The 18863-nt window shown below is 32.3% G+C and overlaps 3 protein-coding genes across 7 annotated transcripts in view; 2 read left to right on the forward strand and 1 right to left on the reverse strand.

Moving 5' to 3' along the window:
* Nucleotides 1–3655, forward strand: part of LOC106665108 (follistatin-related protein 5-like) — a 243131-nt gene extending 239476 nt beyond the window's left edge. For 2 of the 3 annotated variants that reach the window (XM_014391312.1, XM_014391314.1), the window contains exons 11-17: nucleotides 1315–1436; nucleotides 1495–1632; nucleotides 2187–2402; nucleotides 2455–2605; nucleotides 2719–2919; nucleotides 2991–3137; nucleotides 3216–3655. In XM_014391312.1, the coding sequence (XP_014246798.1) occupies nucleotides 1315–1436; nucleotides 1495–1632; nucleotides 2187–2402; nucleotides 2455–2605; nucleotides 2719–2919; nucleotides 2991–3137; nucleotides 3216–3445 (1205 nt within the window). In that variant the 3' untranslated portion in view covers nucleotides 3446–3655. The remainder of the gene's footprint in view (nucleotides 1–1314; nucleotides 1437–1494; nucleotides 1633–2186; nucleotides 2403–2454; nucleotides 2606–2718; nucleotides 2920–2990; nucleotides 3138–3215) is intronic. The other variant, XM_014391313.1, reaches the window with a different exon arrangement.
* A 4798-nt stretch (nucleotides 3656–8453) lies between these two features.
* On the reverse strand, nucleotides 8454–11823 carry LOC106665148. 3 transcript variants are annotated; one of them, XM_014391368.2, is made up of 5 exons: nucleotides 11268–11823; nucleotides 9051–9161; nucleotides 8836–8982; nucleotides 8696–8760; nucleotides 8454–8637 (listed from the first exon to the last, which is right to left on the reverse strand). In XM_014391368.2, exons 1-5 carry the CDS (start codon nucleotides 11322–11324, stop codon nucleotides 8508–8510), a joined length of 510 nt encoding a protein of 169 aa, XP_014246854.1. In that variant the 5' UTR covers nucleotides 11325–11823; the 3' UTR covers nucleotides 8454–8507. The 3 variants fall into 3 exon arrangements, with proteins under 3 accessions (XP_014246854.1, XP_014246852.1, XP_014246853.1); XM_014391366.2 differs by having other exon boundaries at nucleotides 8836–8969; nucleotides 9035–9161; nucleotides 11268–11822; XM_014391367.2 differs by having other exon boundaries at nucleotides 8836–8969; nucleotides 9038–9161; nucleotides 11268–11813.
* Nucleotides 11824–15079: 3256 nt separating this feature from the next.
* LOC106665070 (60S ribosome subunit biogenesis protein NIP7 homolog) lies at nucleotides 15080–18853 on the forward strand. Its single transcript, XM_014391246.2, has 5 exons — nucleotides 15080–15169; nucleotides 15249–15325; nucleotides 15389–15614; nucleotides 15674–15814; nucleotides 18695–18853. Exons 2-5 carry the CDS (start codon nucleotides 15270–15272, stop codon nucleotides 18812–18814), a joined length of 543 nt encoding a protein of 180 aa, XP_014246732.1. The 5' UTR covers nucleotides 15080–15169; nucleotides 15249–15269; the 3' UTR covers nucleotides 18815–18853.
* The last annotated feature ends 10 nt before the right edge of the window (nucleotides 18854–18863 follow it).

Raw genomic sequence — 18863 nt, forward strand, 5'->3', positions numbered from 1 at the left:
GTGGGCTCAGATGGGAAGTTGGTATCCGAGTGGATCAAAGTCACAATAGCTCTAGTGGGTAAAGCAGCGGGGTATTGGTCGTGGGTTCGAATCCCACTCGTGACACTAACTTTTTCATTTCAACCAATACCTTACATAAAGATTAATTAATTGAAAGAAGTTATTTGGTCAATCGGACCACGAAATATGATGGATATAAAATAATCATTACACTCCACATATCAAACAATTCTACTAGTCTAAATCAGTGACAATTTATCCTTCATTTCCCTAATAATCCCGTCAATAATATTCCCGTTACCCCTTTTTTCCATTGTCAGTTCCTTTCACCTCAAAGAAGCCGGCTCCTCATAGAAAAATGAATTTCTATCTCTGCTTCCTTCCCCACTCATTCAAAATCAAACATATATAACAAAAAACATTAACATCTCACTAACACTCTTACACGACACACGACACACAACAGTGACACATCTATACAGAAAACACACTATGAGTGAGTACAAATGCTAAAATTTCTCTACTGTGTACAGCATTGTATAAATTCATATTCATATGTATTTGTATAATTTAAACAATGTTTATAAATCCCAGGCCGTGAAGATGAACTTAATAAAGATAGACGTTTCGACACATGAAAGAAAATCTTTTTCTTAACCTACATCACACCAGCCCTTATCTCACGATCTCTAAATAATCATGTATTTGTTATGTTGAATATGTCCATATTTTTAATTATTGTTATATCTATATTATTATTTGTTTTAATTATTCATTATTTTTTATATATAGTTTAAACTCATATAGAATTTGTAACTGTTATTCATATAAATAAACAAATAGCATTATCATTGATTGCATATACATACTTTTTTAATTACAAGGTCATTAATGCAATACATATAAATAATTAAAAAATGTTTGAAGTTCATTGAGTTTATACAGAGTCGAAATGTGTTAAGTATTTCTTTATTAACTCTTTCAGCAGTAACTTTTTTTAAGGGCCTGGCTATTTTCTGTTCATGTGGTGTGCAGGATGAGGTATTCACAGGTGTGCGTGCGTGTGTGTGAGTGAGTGAGTGAGTGAGTGAGTGAGTGTGTGTGTGTGTGTGTGTGTGTGTGTGTGTGCGTGCGTGCGTGCGTGCGTGCGTGCGTGCGTGCGTGCGTGCGTGCGTGCGTGCGTGCGTGCGTGCGTGCGTGCGTGCGTGTGTGAGCCCGCTTGCACATGCATTATTTATTTATAAATAGAATACAAACATTTTTTGTAATGTGCCTAATTAAACACCAACTATATATGTATTGTCATCAAAACAGCAGCACCTAACGAAGAAAGGAGATTTTTCGCATTTCATGATTGGGGAGTATCTGTATATGAACCCAACGCTTGCAGACTGTATCATCAAATCCAATCAACTGATATCATCCCCGGAACACAGGTAAACTTGAAATACTACCTAATTTAAATTTTTCTCATTCCAAGTTATTACCTTACAGGAGTATGTTTGTGGCGATAAAGGAGTTAACTGTAGCTGGGGTCAGGCGATTAACGTTGCAAACCGATATGTCTATGTTACACAGCCAATGAAAGATCGAGTGTTGGTCATTAGTAAAATACAAATGGTTGTTGTCGATGTAAGTATGCTCATATTATTTTTATATTTTATTATAATTTACATACATATACACATATATACAGAGTGACCTATATTTAGTTTTTTTTAATGAAAAGTGAAAAATCAAATGAAAAGTGAATTTTTTTTTAATGAAGGCAAATTTTTAAAAAATAAAATAACGCATTTCATGGTTTCTGATGTACTTTATTTTGGCTAATACAGATATATTTTTTCTCAAACATTGCAGAATAAACCAAACAACTCTTTTTTACCCAATTATGTTTTAGTGTTTAGTCTCCTATTAAAATTTAATTTGCATTCATTAAAAAAGTGGGTGGAGCAAATAGCATCAGTATCTGTGTATATTCTGTACATATTATATATAATTATATTATGTTATTATAAGTGTTATTATAATTGGTAGTTTACAAAAAATAAAGGGATTACAAGTTAACTTTTTTTTAAATATACTGCTTTGTTTAAATTAAAATGACTGGTCTTTTATGACACCCTGTAATACATATATGTATATACAATTATTTTTACATACTGACCTTTTTCACTGTGTATTAGGTTGTTGTTACTGATAAACGCCCAGTAGCATTACATTATGTGTCACATTTGGACCAAGTTTGGGTCCTTAACTGGAGAAGCAGAACCAATCAAGGTGTCAAAACAATTCAGGTTATTAGGGACGCGTCACAAAAAAGGAAACACCACACAGTCCATCCAGAACCAATTGACGGACAGTTTGATCTTGTTAAAGATTTATTCATGCCTCCAATACAGGTAAGTAAATTATTTTTCATTTAAACGATCCTCCTAACTACATTTGATTTAGGACATGTCGCATGTTTTTCAATATGGATATGTGTCACATTCAAATCAACGAGGACTTTATAAATTGGACTTGGCAAACATGAGATACGTTCGAAGTATTGACCTTGCACCATACAACTGCGTACCGAGATCAATGCAATTTAGTGCTTTGTGTAAGTATGTTTATATTTTTACAATTCAAGTTGTTGCTGAATAGTTTTGAAAGTTTTTAAAACTAGTTTCTCTTCTTTGTAATAATCTTAATAAATTGTATATTTTCCCAAAGATGGATTTGTTATCCTGGAATGTGAGGAAGCCGTAACTGGACGACCAACAGGTCAGCTTGTAATGGATGCACTCACAGATTCAATCATTTCCCAGAAGCCAGAATTAACTGGTGTACCGAAAATTGCACCAAACTCCAGGACAATAGTTAACGTGTACAGTACTTCGACAGGAGTAACTTTGGTTGTTCAAAGTATCACAGGTGAGAATATCAAACTATTATTTTGCCTTAATTTATATTCGCATTATAATCACACTGCTTGAATTTTCTAGAAACCGGTCTTAAATACATGTTCGATGTCAATACTACACTGAATATCAGTGATATTACATTTTACCCATCGCAAACAACTCACGGATATGATCTTTATGCAAGTTCAGTAGACAAAGAGGATATCCTCTTCTTAAATCTGTTGACAGGTAAACATATGAGCTTTAAGTTATGTTATATTTACAAAAAAATGTATTGTACTAATAAAATTATCAAAACTAATACAGGAAAAGTAGAAATGATAACTGGTGTTGGAAAAGCAATGGAGCCTTCATTAGCCCAATGGGGAAATCCAAATAGAGTAATTGCAGCGTCTGGCGTATTTGGTCATTTTATGGTAACACCTGCAAATGAAGCTCTTTTTGTGGTTAACGGAGAAAGTAGAACCGTTAACTGCGAGATCGGTGGTCTCGTACACCCTAGAGCTGTTGTATGGGTCACAATGCACCTTCAATAAAGGACCACACCATGGAAAGTCAACCAACATCAGGAATTTTTCTAATCTAGAGAGTGTATACATCTGTAACATCTTAAACAAATATTGCTGGTTAACCACATTGAATCAAAGATATTCGTGTTTCACTTCCCAATGCATTGTAAATATTTTTTTAATGTAATGAAAAATTCTTGTTGATGTTGGTTCATTTCTTTTAAATTGAAACCAAAAAAAGTTTTATAAATTTATAGGTTTCATCGTGGATTTGAATCCAATCCAATTACTATTATTATTTTAACTTATTTAAGTGAAACAATCAGCTTACATATGTGTCGTTGCTAAAATAAGGTTATGCTTTTTATATTGTTATTTATATAAAAATAATTGAATTTTTATTTATTGTGAAAATTATTGAAAATATATTGGAATCGGAAGATGAAAATTAATTGGATAAAGAGCAATAATTCCATCTGTAAGGGAATAATCATTTTAAAAGAAATGAAGATACACTAACGATAAATTGTAATTTGGAGCTGTAACTGGTGGGAACTGTAAAATGATCACAGTTTTAGTGCCTTGCTGGAAAAGAGTAACTGTGACGATATCAGGAAAGAATTATTTAACCACATGCTAAAAAACATACTTTTCTCATCATGATGTTTTATTTGTTTAAAAATGGACATTAAGTATCAAAAATGTGCATTAGGTATAAATAAATGTGTAAATGTAAATCCTTTGAGAAAAACAAAGCTGGGTTAACATATCAATTTTTAACTGCCCACATTTTAATAACTTCAACAATTCAATATCTGAATTTTCAGTATTAAACAACACCACTGTATAATTAAATGTTTTATTTGTTGTATATGTAGCCAAGTATATGTGTGTGTTATATTATATAAAAATATATAATATTCATACGTACTCCACCCATACACATATTGCATATATAAATAATTTTTAATCGCCTTGGAGAAAGTAGATCGATGCTTCTTTTAATTTATGTAAAAAAATTATAATAACAAAACAATTTTTGCTCAAATCATACATGATGAATTGTTTTTCATTATTTTTTTCAGTAGTTGTTTCATGCACCACATTGTCCGATAATGTATTTTTCTTAGCACACATTACTGATTAATTATTTTGAATTTAAAAAATTATTTTTAGCCAATTAATATTAAAATAAATAGCTGTAATTAGAAATAAGGTTTTGTTTGTCATACACATACTTAAACATTCCGTGCTATGCTTTGTTGTAAATATTTCACCCATTTTATGCATGAATGGAAAGTTGAGTTTTCCATAGAGTTAGTTTTTAAAAAAAGTTACAAGGTTGTTGATATGGTGAAAAATATTTAACGTCCATATTTGTATATTTTCTGTATTGTTATATTTACAGTAGTTGCGCTAGAACTAATAATAAAATTGCTAGTTAAGTAAAAAAGTTGAAACACTAAATCTTTTTGGGGAAAAACTACATTGTACAAAAAAAAATACATATTTTACAGTGCATCACTTTTTATATTCAAATTACATATATATTAGGCACAAAACTGAAAACTTTGCTAGGTAGGAAAATTAAAAACAAAAATAGAATACAGTGCCTACTTGCTAAAAAGTTCAACTCACATTTCTGTAGTAAATGTTTGATTACACATACATATTACAAAGAAAGTTGCATATCACTTACATCATTAATTGTCATTTCATTGCAGCCCACAGGCACTCAAATAAAAAAAGAAAGCTATTTTCTAATCCTGGACAACACTACTTTCAGGAATTTTTTCAAAAAAATACAAACTCAGTGTCATATCTTATATTTTTATAATTGACCTAGTTTCCCTCATGAACCAAAAATTTATAAAAACAATGAAATAGACGAACAAGAAATTGGGCACTTGGTTGTTTTCATTTGTGTGTCATTTGAGTAAATACTCAACAAATCAACACATTCCATTTTATTATTAATTACTGCACCTCTTTTCATTATGTGAAAATTATTAAAAATTGTTTCTACAATAGTGTGTAAATATCCACAAATATAAATCGATTTCCCACAAAAATATATACATTTTATATATTATTTATACAAATGTGAAATTACTATTGAAGTGATAAGTAAGCATGGGTTTGAATGGATGGCACGAATCTAGTCAGCAGATCACATGCTTTAGTCTAATTCATACTGGGAAAAGTAAAGTAAAGAATCGTGGCAATTTACAATTCAGTACAACAAAATTATGTACTATAAACCATTATGTTAAACAATGAGAGATAAAGGGAATGCTAGCTTAAAAAAATGTGAAATGCTTTAATATGTAATATAGTAAGCATAAATTGGTTTATAAATAAAGGCAAAAATTATTATATTGATTTAACTTTAAAAAATCCTCCACCACAAAGCATCCATCATCTATATTTAATGAATTAAAGAAGAAAAGGCTTATTTATTAATTACAAATTGTATAAGCAGAAAGTAAAATATGAAAAAGTTTATTACTTCAGACACAAAGTGAATTTTAATTTAGCAGCAACACAGAATATTTTTTTTAAACCATGAAGACATGTTCTGGCCTTATTCTCATTTTCTAACTTGACCGCTGCTTCAGGGTGAGGTGTGGCAACAGGTCATTCAGAAGTCAGAAAGATACAAGTCATACAAGGAAGCATTCTTGACCCTTTATATTATTTATACTGCTGCCATACCTAACATCCTAATACCATCATCACCACCTTCACAGACTATACTGCAATTTTGCCTTCTAACTCAAATCCTATCCAAGGTTACTCCATCATCCAAGAACACCGTGAGCTTATCAAAGACTGGTGAAAAAGTGGAGGACAAGAATTAATGAAGACAAATGTACTCAGTACATGTTCACATTGAAAACACAGTCTTGCCTTCCACTGCACATAGAACAAAGTGACAATCCCTTGGAACAATACTTAGAAAGCAGACTCAGGGGAATTCCCACACAAGACATAAGAGACAACTTAACAAAATTCTTGAAGAACGACGAAGACTTCTAAGACTGACATCCAACTTCACTGTCAACACTGAACTATGGTATGGTAAAAAGGATACTAGGAAGTGTGGTTTCTGCTCCCCAGACACTACAGCCTTCTGGCTTATTGTACCTTCCTAGTTCCTTAGTTCAGTGCAATACTCAATCCTTCTCCTAAGAAGTATCAGGTCATTGACTGTCGCTGCTGCAATTTGATTCCCTAAGTTTTTTTCATATGTTAGGTTAAATCTCCATTGAGCTGTTGCATCACATTTGAAGATGATATGGGTGGCTGTTTCCTCCTAATACATGAATAATCTGCAGATGAGATCATCATTGTATATGCCCATGCTCTGTAGACGAACATTGAATAACCTTATACAAGAATTTACAGCGACCACATTGGACATCGGAGTGACACTGTGGATTTCTTCCAACCCATCCAATTTTTCTAATGAAAAGTCCTCAGATAAATCAAAGCTTTTTACTGCATCACTAACCTGAATATGACCTAAACATTCCTTTTGTCAACAAAGATGGCCTCAAGGCCTCCTCGCCCTAAATCTCCCAGCACTGGCATTATTTTAGTATTTTAATGTGAAAAAAACATTTTGTGATTACATTTGTAATATATACTTTTTTAATAATAATATTATTTGCATCCTGTACATGAATACATCTTACAAATTGCAAATTGTTTTAATGGTATAAAAATCCTGGGCAAAACACTAACACTTCTACCAGTACTGCACCCGGACTCATGTTGTGAGATGCCAGCCAATACAGGCACTCATTTTGTTATTGGTTCAGCGAAGAAGTCACAGGGCCATCATTGTTTGGGGCAACGTGGAGGGTTCTTGGGTGATGGGAAGAAATGGAGAGGGCTTGAACAGTAGGGTTAGGATAGTTTGAAAGATTGGATTGAAACTTGAGTAAGCGGGAGCAAATCTGTCCTTTGACGGAGTGAATGTTAAGGTCATTGTATATAGTGAGATTGGAGACATAGTAAAGAGTTAGAATTCTTCTGAGGAATTTTATTGGAAAGCTTAAATACATTGGATGTAAGATGGCTTGGTGGTGCCCACAGTTCCGCTCCCTATGTCCAAATAGGAAATGTTTTGTATAGAGTTAGTTTATGGTCTTGCAGATTCCTCTGGCCAATATGACTGCTTTTTCGTTACCCAAAATTCCTTTGTGCTCTGGCACCAAGATAGCATCAGGTTGTTGTTTCCCCAGGTTTTAGAGATTTTGGATGCATTCACTGGCTAATTTTGATGTGATTTTTTACATCCTAATGCTTTAATAGATGTTTGGCTATCAGATCTTATGGGGAATTTTTTGCCAGTGTAACCATTTTATGATTTTCTATGGCATGTTGATGGCATGTATTTCTGCTTGAAAGATGGAAGTGTACTTCCCTAATGAGTTTGATTGCTCGTATCGTAGGCTTATACAAAAAACATCCATTCTGGTTCCTTCATTTTTTTTAGAGCCATCTGTATACTTTATCATTGTATATGACACTTCTGAGTTCTTTCCCTCATTTACAGTCTGTTGAGACTTTATAGGATGTAAAGAATGTTTCCGGGATCATATAGTCAGTTCCCATTCCTAAGAATGGGTGTCAATGAATTATGGTTGTGTGCCCAAATTGTTTAGTTCCTATCCAATTTGATTATTTTTGGAGCCTAAATGAGTTTTTCCTAGCCTCTCCTTGTATAAAGGTTCCCACTGGAATAGGTTTAGCAGAGTTTCTAGTACAGGCTGTTCTCATTGCCCCTTTGGCTCATAGGTTTGCTAATCTTTGTATGTTGCCTAGTGATTGAGTGGCTACTTTTTGATGAGCTTTGGTACACCAAATGATGATCCATAGGTAATTTTGGGTCTTAATAACAAATCTCTCCAAGTCGTTCTTTATGCCTATACAACGAAAAACACAACACACAGTTGATACTGTGATCAGATATGCATAAATGTAGGAAATGTAAAACTTATTTGTACCATTTTCACCAAAATAAAAAAACAATGGAATGAATTTCTATATTTATAATACATAATTTACAGTTATTAATAAATTACAAATCATCATCACTATCATTTTCCATTTTAGATTCTTGACCCTCTTCTATCATTCTTTCACTAAGTGTTAGCAACTGATGAATGAACTTGTCTTGCTCAACGGTTGTTCGTAAACAAAGTAACATCCTTCATTTAAAAATAAATAAATATTAAACATTGTACAACAATTATTAATTATACTTACTGTAAAAAATCTTGAAGATGTTTTTTGGTCGAATTTGGATGGCATAAAAGAACTAATACTAAACTCTAAAAAAATTCATTAATAAGTATATAATTTTACATATACAAACTTGAAGATAAATTAACAAATTTATAATTCACCTTCCAGACCAATGGCAAGAGATATTTATTTGTGCCCAGTAAGAATTCAATGCATTTTGCACATGCACTCCAATCATGTTTATAGATGCTTTTGTGAAGTTCAGCTAGAAGTAGGTGGGTGCTAGCTGGGATCCCTGTAAAAATATTCTTTAATTACAAATTAAAAACAAAATTGGTTAAAATAAATTAAAAATTTAACCACTTTTAGAACTGACAGCTTGATCATTATGACAGAAACTCATAATAGAAATTTTCCTTGTTTGTGAATATTTTTCAAGAGGAGGACGTTGCATGTGTTTTTCACGAATCTCTTTCAAAGCCCTCAGCTGAAAAAGAAGAAATATATTTTGAGATGTATTAATTACTGTTGATTTTTTGTAGTGGAATGAACAAGCATAATTGATAAATAAACTGCTTAAAAATGAATAGGGTTAATGCTAATTTTGTAGCATTTACTTTCTCAAGCATTTTTCTTTCATTTTTATTATAAATGGCATTAAAAATTATTGTTTTTTACTGAAGGAAAATTTAATTAAAGGATTTTGAAAAATAAAAGATTTTAATTAAATAATTTTGTTTATTGTGCAGAATAATTGTTTTAAACAATTAATACCGTGTATAATGTCCTATGTTAGCTAAACCCTCTGTGCACTGTTAGGCATACTGTTAATAACATCATTAATTTTATAAGGCATTTCACTCCATAGATGTTGCAACGCTGCACTGTTGTTCTAGGTGATCAAAACGTCTTCTCTGCCACACATCCCACATTTGCTCAGTGGGATTGAGGTTTGGAGGCAAAGGGAGAAGGGGCAGATGGGATATTCCCTGGTTTTCTAAAACTGATCATTAACTCTGCCTCTATGAGGTCTTCCATTGTCATCCAAAAATTGAAAATCCATGCCAATGAGATCCATGGTATCCTCAATTTTTTCTTGGACATGACGGACTGCGGTAGGTAGCCTTCAACAATATGGAGTCTGGTTCGTCCTCCAGTGTAAATCCCAGCCCAGACCATAGCACTGCCTCTTCCAAACTGCACTGAAGGCAGCACCAACAGGGGCATTGTAAGCATCCCCAGTACTTGGTAGACTCTTCGGTGTTTGCTATCACAATACGGAAAAACACGACTCATCAGTAAGCATAACAGTATTCCAATTGGTAGTCTCTTCTAGGCGCTCGCTGCACCATATTCTCCTGAGTTTCTGGTAGCGGGCTGTTGCTGCAGGCCATCTCAAAGGGGTATACGATGTGAGGCCAACCTCCCACAAACAATTATGAATTGTTTATATTGATAAAGCCCTTGCCAAAACTCTTTTTTTTTTTTTTTTTATACTTGTAGTCTTGTACTTCATTTAGGATCTGGCAGGCACTATAGAAAAGGTTCCGCCTTGCAGCAATGAGAATATTTCTGTCCTCCCTTAGCGTCGTAATGCACTGAGATCCACTACCAGGCCTCTTATTGGCATTTCCATTCTCTCAGAATCAGACTAAAGCCTGGGGGACGCTTTGAGAAATGCCACTGCGTTATCCACTTGCCAGCGACCTCAATAACTCATTCTCACAATAACATTGTGAACTTCTGGTTCAAGTAATTATTTAGAAATCGTGAGATGCCGTCTGGTGTGATGTAGGTTTCAGAAAAACATTTTCTTTATCGTGTCAATGTTTCGATCTTCATTGAGATCATCTTCAAATGGGCACTGTCAACATTACACGCAAGAATGGCACAATTACAAAGAAGACAAACACTTTGAGCCCTGAAGATGATCTCAATAAAGATCGAAACGTTGGCACGATAAAGAAAATGTTTTTCTGAAACCTACATCACACCAGGCCGCATCTCATGATTTCTGAATAATTATCAATTAACCGTCACTAATCACCACACATTTCTGGTTCAAGATTGTCTTTCCATAGTTAAATTGAATACAATTGGATTATCTTCTTTAGTAAAATGATTATATTCATATTTACTATTCCTGAGTAAATCCGTTATTAAAAACGAGAATTAACATTTGTTTGATTTTAATTTGTATTTTCAATTTTGTTTTATCCAACTAGCAATAATATTCTGTTAATTAAAACTAACAGAATAAGAATAAATTTCAAATATCCCTATTCGTTTTTTAGCAGTTTGTAATGATACAGCCATGCACACACATTTAAAAAGAATTTTTAAACAACGATCTCGTACCAACAACAGGCAATCTAAGAATTCCTTGCTTAATTTGAAAAAAAAATCATATTAGAGAAGTACAGAAGAAATTCAAAATTATTACAGATCCAATGTAATTTTGAAAAAGATGAACAAGGAATGCAGAACATAAAAGAGACAACTAAACTCCTGATTTTTTTATTAATAGAAACTATGAAATTGATTAATTCAGAACATACAATTAGGCGGTCTGTTTATTTACAATATTACTTACATAATTGGCTTTACTGCACGTTAAGGTACACATTTTCTTGTGTTTTTTCGGAGGCATAGTGTTTTAATGCAAAGCAATTTTCGTAAATTATGCTTTGTGGTTGACATCAACGATTGACATAGCAGCGTGGTGAACGATTTTTGTTTTCAAAACTGTCAGACTACTAAAAATACAATAAAATACAAATACCGCTACTAAAAATACAATCGGCCTGCTCGACACGGTACAGAGAACGGGACTTAGGCTGATCCGGTGCTTTCCGGAGCAGTCCCTCGTACAGCTTTCATGCAGATGCTGGAGAAACGCCTTTAAGTTTCAGACGTGACTTTCTTGATTTGAAGTTTTTTGCTAAAATCACTTCTTCTGTCACACCTACTAAATTGTCTATTTCCAGGGACTAGTCTGATATCTGACAGATCATCACGTGATTCTGTACGAAAAACCTTCCCGCAGTTCCCGCTCCGGATAAAAGTCGATTCATATCTACCCTCACAAAGCATGTCCAGCACATAGCGTGGCAGACACAAAAAACATCATTACATAAATACATACAAAACATATAGGAACGTTCATACTTAGCGAACGTTTGCACTTTGCGGAGCGTGTCTGCGGTTGTCTTTTCTCGTCTGAGACGTTCAATACAGTTAGTATGAATAGACGACAGACAAGATTTGTGCAATTCCAATAGCTTAGGTGCCTACCTATAATAAATTGCATTATAATTTTAATTATAAGGTCCAGCCTTGGTAAACCGAACTTGCGCTAATCCGAATCGCCGATCAGTACATATTCAAGATTTTTTTTTAAGTTTTATTTTGCAAAATATGTATAATAATAATATATAAGAATATAAATAATAATAAGAATATTATATATTATTTGCAATGAAATGTACGTAATTTGTAATACACGGACGTGGAAAAAATCCTGTCCATTGATTTTCTGAAGAATAGTTTGTTGGTCTGTAGGTGACTGTTGCTTTGATTGCCGCATAGTATGAATACGAGTGTCTGTGCTGTGTCTGCCACGCTACGTGTTGGACACGCTCTTGTACTGGTGGATATGAATCGACCTTAATGTATATACACACTTGCACGAATTACAAATACCCATAACTCCAGTACAAAAAGAATCAGTGGCTCCCATGCCTGGACATTTCCCAAACCGAAAATTTTGTATTCACTTGGAAAATATCGCAAAGCCCTTACACCTTTTCATGTACACCAGCAGGAGTTTTTGAAAATAAAAAATAGTAGCTACGTGATTTGCTCTGATGCGGAATCGGCCTTACATGCCTTGGAACACCCCTATTCAGATGATCCCAGTGTGCAGGAGGTACTGGCGTCACTGGAGAGCCTCCAACTGCAGGGAAGGAGCGTTTATTTCATCTGGGTTTCTGAACATGTAAATATTAAAGGAAACCATTTGGCTGATGAAGCTGCGAAAGAAGCAGCCATTACAGGCCTTCAAATCAGGGACATCCCAAAGGATGATATGACTGCAGTTTACAAGTCAAAAGTTAAGGGTCAATGGAAACAAGTCTGGACTAATATATACGGGAAATAAAGGACTCTGTAGATGCATGGCCTACTTCATTCAGAAATAGTAGAAGGAAAGAAGTGGTTCTTGCACGGTTGAGTATTGGACGCTGTAGAGTCAGTAAGGGTCATTTGATGGGGTGAGACGCACCTCCAATTTGCGGAATGTGCAATCAGATCGTCACAATCAAACATATATCATGCACAATATATACAGCCCATAGACTTCTGCACTCCTTGCCTATAAGCATCCAAGAAATGCTAGGCGACAACCACGATAGTATACATAATTTGTTTAATTTTCTTAAATCAGCAAATCTACTCGACAATATATGAGCTTCTCAAACTGTTTGTTCTTCACTTTTTTGGAATAATAATAAAAGGAAGAAGGAGGGAAGGAAAAGGGGAAAATAAATTAACAAAAGAAGTAAATATACTAGTTCAGATAGATAAAGATAATATGATAATAATAATTTTTTAAAAAACTCAGAAATCAGACTTGTGAAAAGTGGAATAGTAGGAATATATTCAAAAACAATGAAAACCCGCCGTACTGGCCAGGATGACGTTTAGATAGAAAATTTACCAAAATCTTAGTCACTTCTTTGACAAGTAACATTTTGAATTATGAAAAAGCAAGAATTCATCAAACTGTTGAAAAATAAAATGATATTGCCAGACAGATTTAGCAAATATTAGCTTTATATATTTACCATTAGCTTCTACTAATACTCTTGGACCATAAAATATAATACAGATTTATTTCCGGACCAACAACATGAATATTTTTTTTTTTAAATAGTTATTAATCTTACTTTACCCTAATACAATTCAAAAATATACCCAATTCAATGTGAATGAAGGATAGAAAAAGAAGAATATAGCTATCATGTCAAAATGGTAAGTTCAAACACCATTAGCTCAAAAGATGGTGCTGAATTGCAAAACAAAACTAAACTCATTAGATATGCAAAACAAAGTCAGCCTCTGATGGGTCCCAGGACTTGTGGGAGAAGACCCGAGTCTTTCTGTGGCATAGGAATGCATACGTAGTAGTTAAATGCATAGTAAGCACCTCAGACATGCAAATAAAAATAAAATTAGGGAACAATGGTTTGAACACAAACTTTGGACAGAAAAGGGTAACAAAGTTTGACTGTATTAAAGGGAGCAGGAAAAACTTGCGAATGCTAACAGGATTCTTAATTGGACACTGCAAACTAAATGGACTCCTCAAGAAGATTGGCATAACCCAACTCGGCACATGCAGATTCTATAAAACTAGCAGAGGAAACATTCCAACATTTCCAACATATTGCGGTACTACACTTGCCCACAGGATGACATACAATGTAACTATAGAAGAGATCCACTGAAACTGGGTCTACTACTTAAGTTTCTTGATGATCTAGAACTGACCAGTGTGCTTCAAGAACAGAAGAGGGATGCAAATAGCTCTTAAAGAGCGCAATATGATATATTGTTATTTCAATAAAAGTGGCATAAAATAAGCTATAGTATCGAATTGTACAATAAATCTATGAGATTCTCATTTAAAATTACAAAGTAAGATGAGAAAGTTCTGTTAAATTTCTTACCACCAAGGGATTCTTATTCAAAATTAACTTGGAGTTTATATAAGACCCTTTTTTGCTGAAGTTAATCGTTTCCGAATTAAATGAGTGCACTATAGAAGTTGATACACCTTGTATTTCCATATTTAACTTTGTTATTTCTAATAAAATTTTTACTGAATATAATTCAACTAAGTTTGCACAAGATACTCTTATTTTTACTTGCTTAATGAACATGTTTGTTATTATTTTCTAATATTATTTGTATAATATTTTAAAATATGTTATATTAATTTAAAAGTACAATTTAAAAATTTACAATAACGTTCTAAATTTTAGTTGTAATTTTATTTTTTGCATACTTTTGGCACATTGATAAATATTATCATTTTTAGGTACATTTATATGAAAAATTCTTTTAAGCTATTTTCTTACTTTACATATTGTTTAATACTTAAGTAATTTTTCCTTTTCTTTCTTTTTCTTTTTTAATGTTATATTTTATAATTGTATATTGTCTTTCTATATTTAAACATTTTTGTAAATTGTATTAATTCCGTATATTTTTATTATATATTATATATAGTAATAATCTATAATATATTATTATTGTGAAAAAATAAAGCTAATGAATAATTACTAAATAAATAATAATATCGACAGAAAAATATCGATTATTGGATTGGAACCTGTACTAAGACTAACCATTAACTCAGTTACCTACCGGCTACCACTCCTACCAGTTTAAACTAGTGTGTTGACCACGTGGTTTCTTATTCAAATTAATTTGGTTTGTATAATTTAATTTTTACCCCGTTACTTAGTCGAATATACACAATTAAAGTACTACTTACATAAATTGTTTGCAGATAAATAATTAAAACTGAACAATGAAGGTGCTTTCTGAAGAGCAGACGGCCAAGGTTTTTGAAAAACTCGCCAAATAGTAAGTTATCAAAAACATTTGTCACCAGTATTTATTACGTTTCTAAACAAACGATTTTTACAGCATTGGAGACAACTTGAAGTTATTGCTAGACCGTCCTGATGGGAAATATTGCTTCAGGGAGAAAAAAACTAGGGTTTACTACATTTCTGAAACCGTTCTCAAATTAGTTGGAAATGTTGCCCCGAACAACTTGGTTTGTGCTGGTACCTGCATTGGTAAATTTACCAAATCAGGAAAATTCTTGTTGCACATAACGGCTCTTAGCTATTTAGCACCCTACGCTCAGGTAGGTCGGGATTTTAATACTTAAATTTCACTTATTAATTGGATATAATTTGTGTTCAGAATAAAATTTGGGTGAAACCCAATGCGGAACAGCAGTTCCTTTATGGTCACAACATTCTGAAATCTGGCTTGGGAAGAATAACAGAAAATACAGAAAAGCATCAAGGCGTTGTCGTCTATTCGATGAATGACCTACCTCTTGTGAGTATTCACTAAATAAGCTATAGTTTTACAATTTATTGAAGGTTAAGCATGCACGGTGATTTATCTCAGGAATACTCCGGATCACGATATGGTCTTGACGTAAAAGCAAATTCATTTGTTACTGCCCTCTGTGTGGCGCAGTGAAAAATGTTTTAGAGGAATGCGAACGATTGGCACTGCACAGAGTGGTGTGGCCTACCTGATAATACAGTCCCAACTTTCCTAACAATTGTAGCAGTAAGGGGTGATGTATGATCACGGAGTTAGAAACACTTGACAAGAAGATGCATGCTAAAACAAGTGATCACTTCTGCCACAATTTAGATTTACCTAGGATATATTGCTCCACATTAAAATAATATATATTATGTCCGGAATCTCAAAAACTGTTTGTAAATAGGATCATCGGTTTTCAATTTATGATCAAAGAAGCTGGTACTTATGAAAAGGGACACCTGAGTACATTTGGTAAATAAAATACCTATCTTTAAAGAAAATTTTTGTCTTCTTAGAACTGTTGTTTGATTCTGGCTACATCTTAGCCATGGACACAAAATCTCGTATTTGTATTAAAGTAGGTTTTCCATCTTGCATCCAAACCAACAGCAATCTGGTGGGTGCATACTCAGTTGAGTCTGGGCATTCCATTGTGCTACAAACTCGAACTGTCAGTTGACCATTACAACGTTTTCAGGCCAGATTTGTGACATCAAACATGTGCACTGTTTCCCAGCACTTTCACACTCATCAAATTGCAAAGTTCTTACTTAACTACACACTGGATTTATATGGCAAATTAATTATATTATACGTGTACTTAAGAGAAACAAATTAATCATTAATTTAAAAATATTTTCTTACAGTATTTATTAAGATAATACAGTTGTGTTCATGTTCATTCATGTTCTTGCACATTCAAAATTGTGCAGCATTAAAACCAGCTTCTCATAGGAACGTCGTGTTGGCCGGGATCGGCAGGTCCACTCTTACAATTTATGTCAAGTGACGTATTGGTAACTCCTTCAGCCTGATGATGAGCACATAATGCTTGAAATCCGGATAGTTGTAAACGAGAATCTATGAGTAAGAACCATCATTTGAAAAAAGGAAATTTTGTTGTTTCAACACCATAAAATTAAAAAAAAAAAACTTGTTCATAGGAAGGGATCAATGAAAGAAAAACCAAAACTGGTATAATGAATTTTATTTGTATCTATAATACATATTATATATACACACATATGTACATATACTCATACATATGTACATATACATAATACATATATTTTGAAAAAATTAAGAACAAGAGTTGAATTTTAACCACAGTCCATGAATGTTTTATAAAAAAATCAAAAGTAATTTTAATTAATTGATTACATTAATAATTCTGAAGCAAAAATAAAAGTAAATTGTGGTTTAAAATTAATTACAATGAAAATTTACCTGAGAAGTATATTTTAACTTATAATGTAAATGAATTTCAATTAATTCATATTTAATTTATCCTGTGTTTGTTTATTCAGTAAATAATGACAAAAATTTGTTTAAAGTAAAATTTTGAAACAATAAGTTGGACAAGTAGCTCAGGTAGTGCCTTAATAAAACTGTTGAATAAACCTGCCGTAGACATAATTAAAAAAAAAAAAAAAAATCAACTATAGACATATCAAAAAGTTTATAGTGAAAAATTATAAAATTGACAATTTTTGTTTAAGTTTAATCTCTAATTTTCCTTTGACAATTACAAAAAAATTAATTAGCAAAAAAAATTGTTTTGTTAGAAAACTTTTCCATGTGGTTTTTTTTAAATAAAAAATTAAATACATTACTTATTTACATTTATTTGGACATAACAGGAATTTGCATCAATCAGCAAATATATTGTTAAAAATATATAAGTATAACGAGGATATTAATATTTTACATTTAACATTTTAAAGTTTAAAAACAAGTGAAAATGTTTTCTAACAAACCCCAAAAACTTTAACTAAGAGAAATTAGTCTTAAATGTTCCATTAAAAAAAACCTTATAAGAATTTTTTGTGAATTAATGAAAATTAAAGAAATTAATATACTTTAACAAGTCCAATTTCAATTTAATTAATATTTTTCAATAAATGTGTTTTTTCAACTTTAAACAATGTAAGAATGAAGTTTAATTACAGTAGAACCCCAGTAATTGGAATTAATAGAGATGGGTGTTTCAATTAGTGAATGTGAGGTAATTTTAGAACAATAATGTTAACAAAGTAAAAAAAAAGTTCATATTGTACTGATTGCAGGAAAGAAAGATTAATAATAAAAAAAATGAAAGCCCATGTGGCTATTTACATATTATTAAAAACAACAGATCTTGTTACCCGATTTTATCCCCCCTTCCCCCGAGTTTTTTGTACTATACGGGATTCTAAGTATCGGGGTTTGGCCAATATGCTAGACCATAAGGCCAAAAAAAAAAAAGTATCGGGGTTCTACTGAAAACAAAAAAATATAAAATATTACCTTGATACGTGGTAGCATAATATTGCTGTACGCATATTTTTTATCTTCTTCCACAAACAAGCTTTTACAACAAATTTATATGTATCACATAAAATTAGTTTTTAAATTTTTTTTTTTTTAATATCTGATATCACTAAACTTTCTCAAACATTTATAATAAAAAATTCTTTGAAAAAAAATATTTTTAAAAAAGAATGTAGTAACTAAAACTAAATGTATTTTAATTTAAAAAAAAAGAAGATATATACCCCAAATGTGTTTACAATTAAAATTACAACGATTATCAAGTTCTTGTAATGGTTGTTAAGTGTGCCCTGTTAAGATATAAAGATTTTTTAACTTATACATTATTTACATTAATGTGTTTGTTTTCAGGGGTTTGGTTTAACTGGAAAAAGTACTACTGAATGTAAGCATGCTGATCCGCTTACAATTGTCTGCTTACATCAGTCGGACGTAGGAGAATACATTAGATCAGAAGATACTCTGGCATAATTTTTTTTTTCATTTATGTATTTTTTTTTTTTTTTTAATTTTCGACTTA

This window comes from Cimex lectularius, unplaced genomic scaffold, assembly GCF_000648675.2.
Source record: "Cimex lectularius strain Harlan isolate CLEC.00 unplaced genomic scaffold, Clec_2.1 scaffold32, whole genome shotgun sequence".
NCBI classification, from domain to species: domain Eukaryota; kingdom Metazoa; phylum Arthropoda; class Insecta; order Hemiptera; family Cimicidae; genus Cimex; species Cimex lectularius.

Bases quoted from the DNA above. Each gene is read 5' to 3' on its own strand.
- LOC106665148 (XM_014391366.2), bottom strand. From the start codon at position 11,324: ATGCCTCCGAAAAAACACAAGAAAATGTGTACCTTAACGTGCAGTAAA. The intron at 9,162-11,267 runs GTAAGTAATATT...CTTCTTTTTCAG, and splicing joins CGTGCAGTAAAGCCAATTAT to CTGAGGGCTTTGAAAGAGAT. The intron at 8,761-8,835 runs GTGAATTATAAA...GAATTTTTTTAG, and splicing joins TCTTGCCATTGGTCTGGAAG to AGTTTAGTATTAGTTCTTTT.
- LOC106665070 (XM_014391246.2), top strand. From the start codon at position 15,270: ATGAAGGTGCTTTCTGAAGAGCAGACGGCCAAGGTTTTTGAAAAACTC. The intron at 15,326-15,388 runs GTAAGTTATCAA...CGATTTTTACAG, and splicing joins TTTGAAAAACTCGCCAAATA to CATTGGAGACAACTTGAAGT. The intron at 15,615-15,673 runs GTAGGTCGGGAT...ATTTGTGTTCAG, and splicing joins ATTTAGCACCCTACGCTCAG to AATAAAATTTGGGTGAAACC.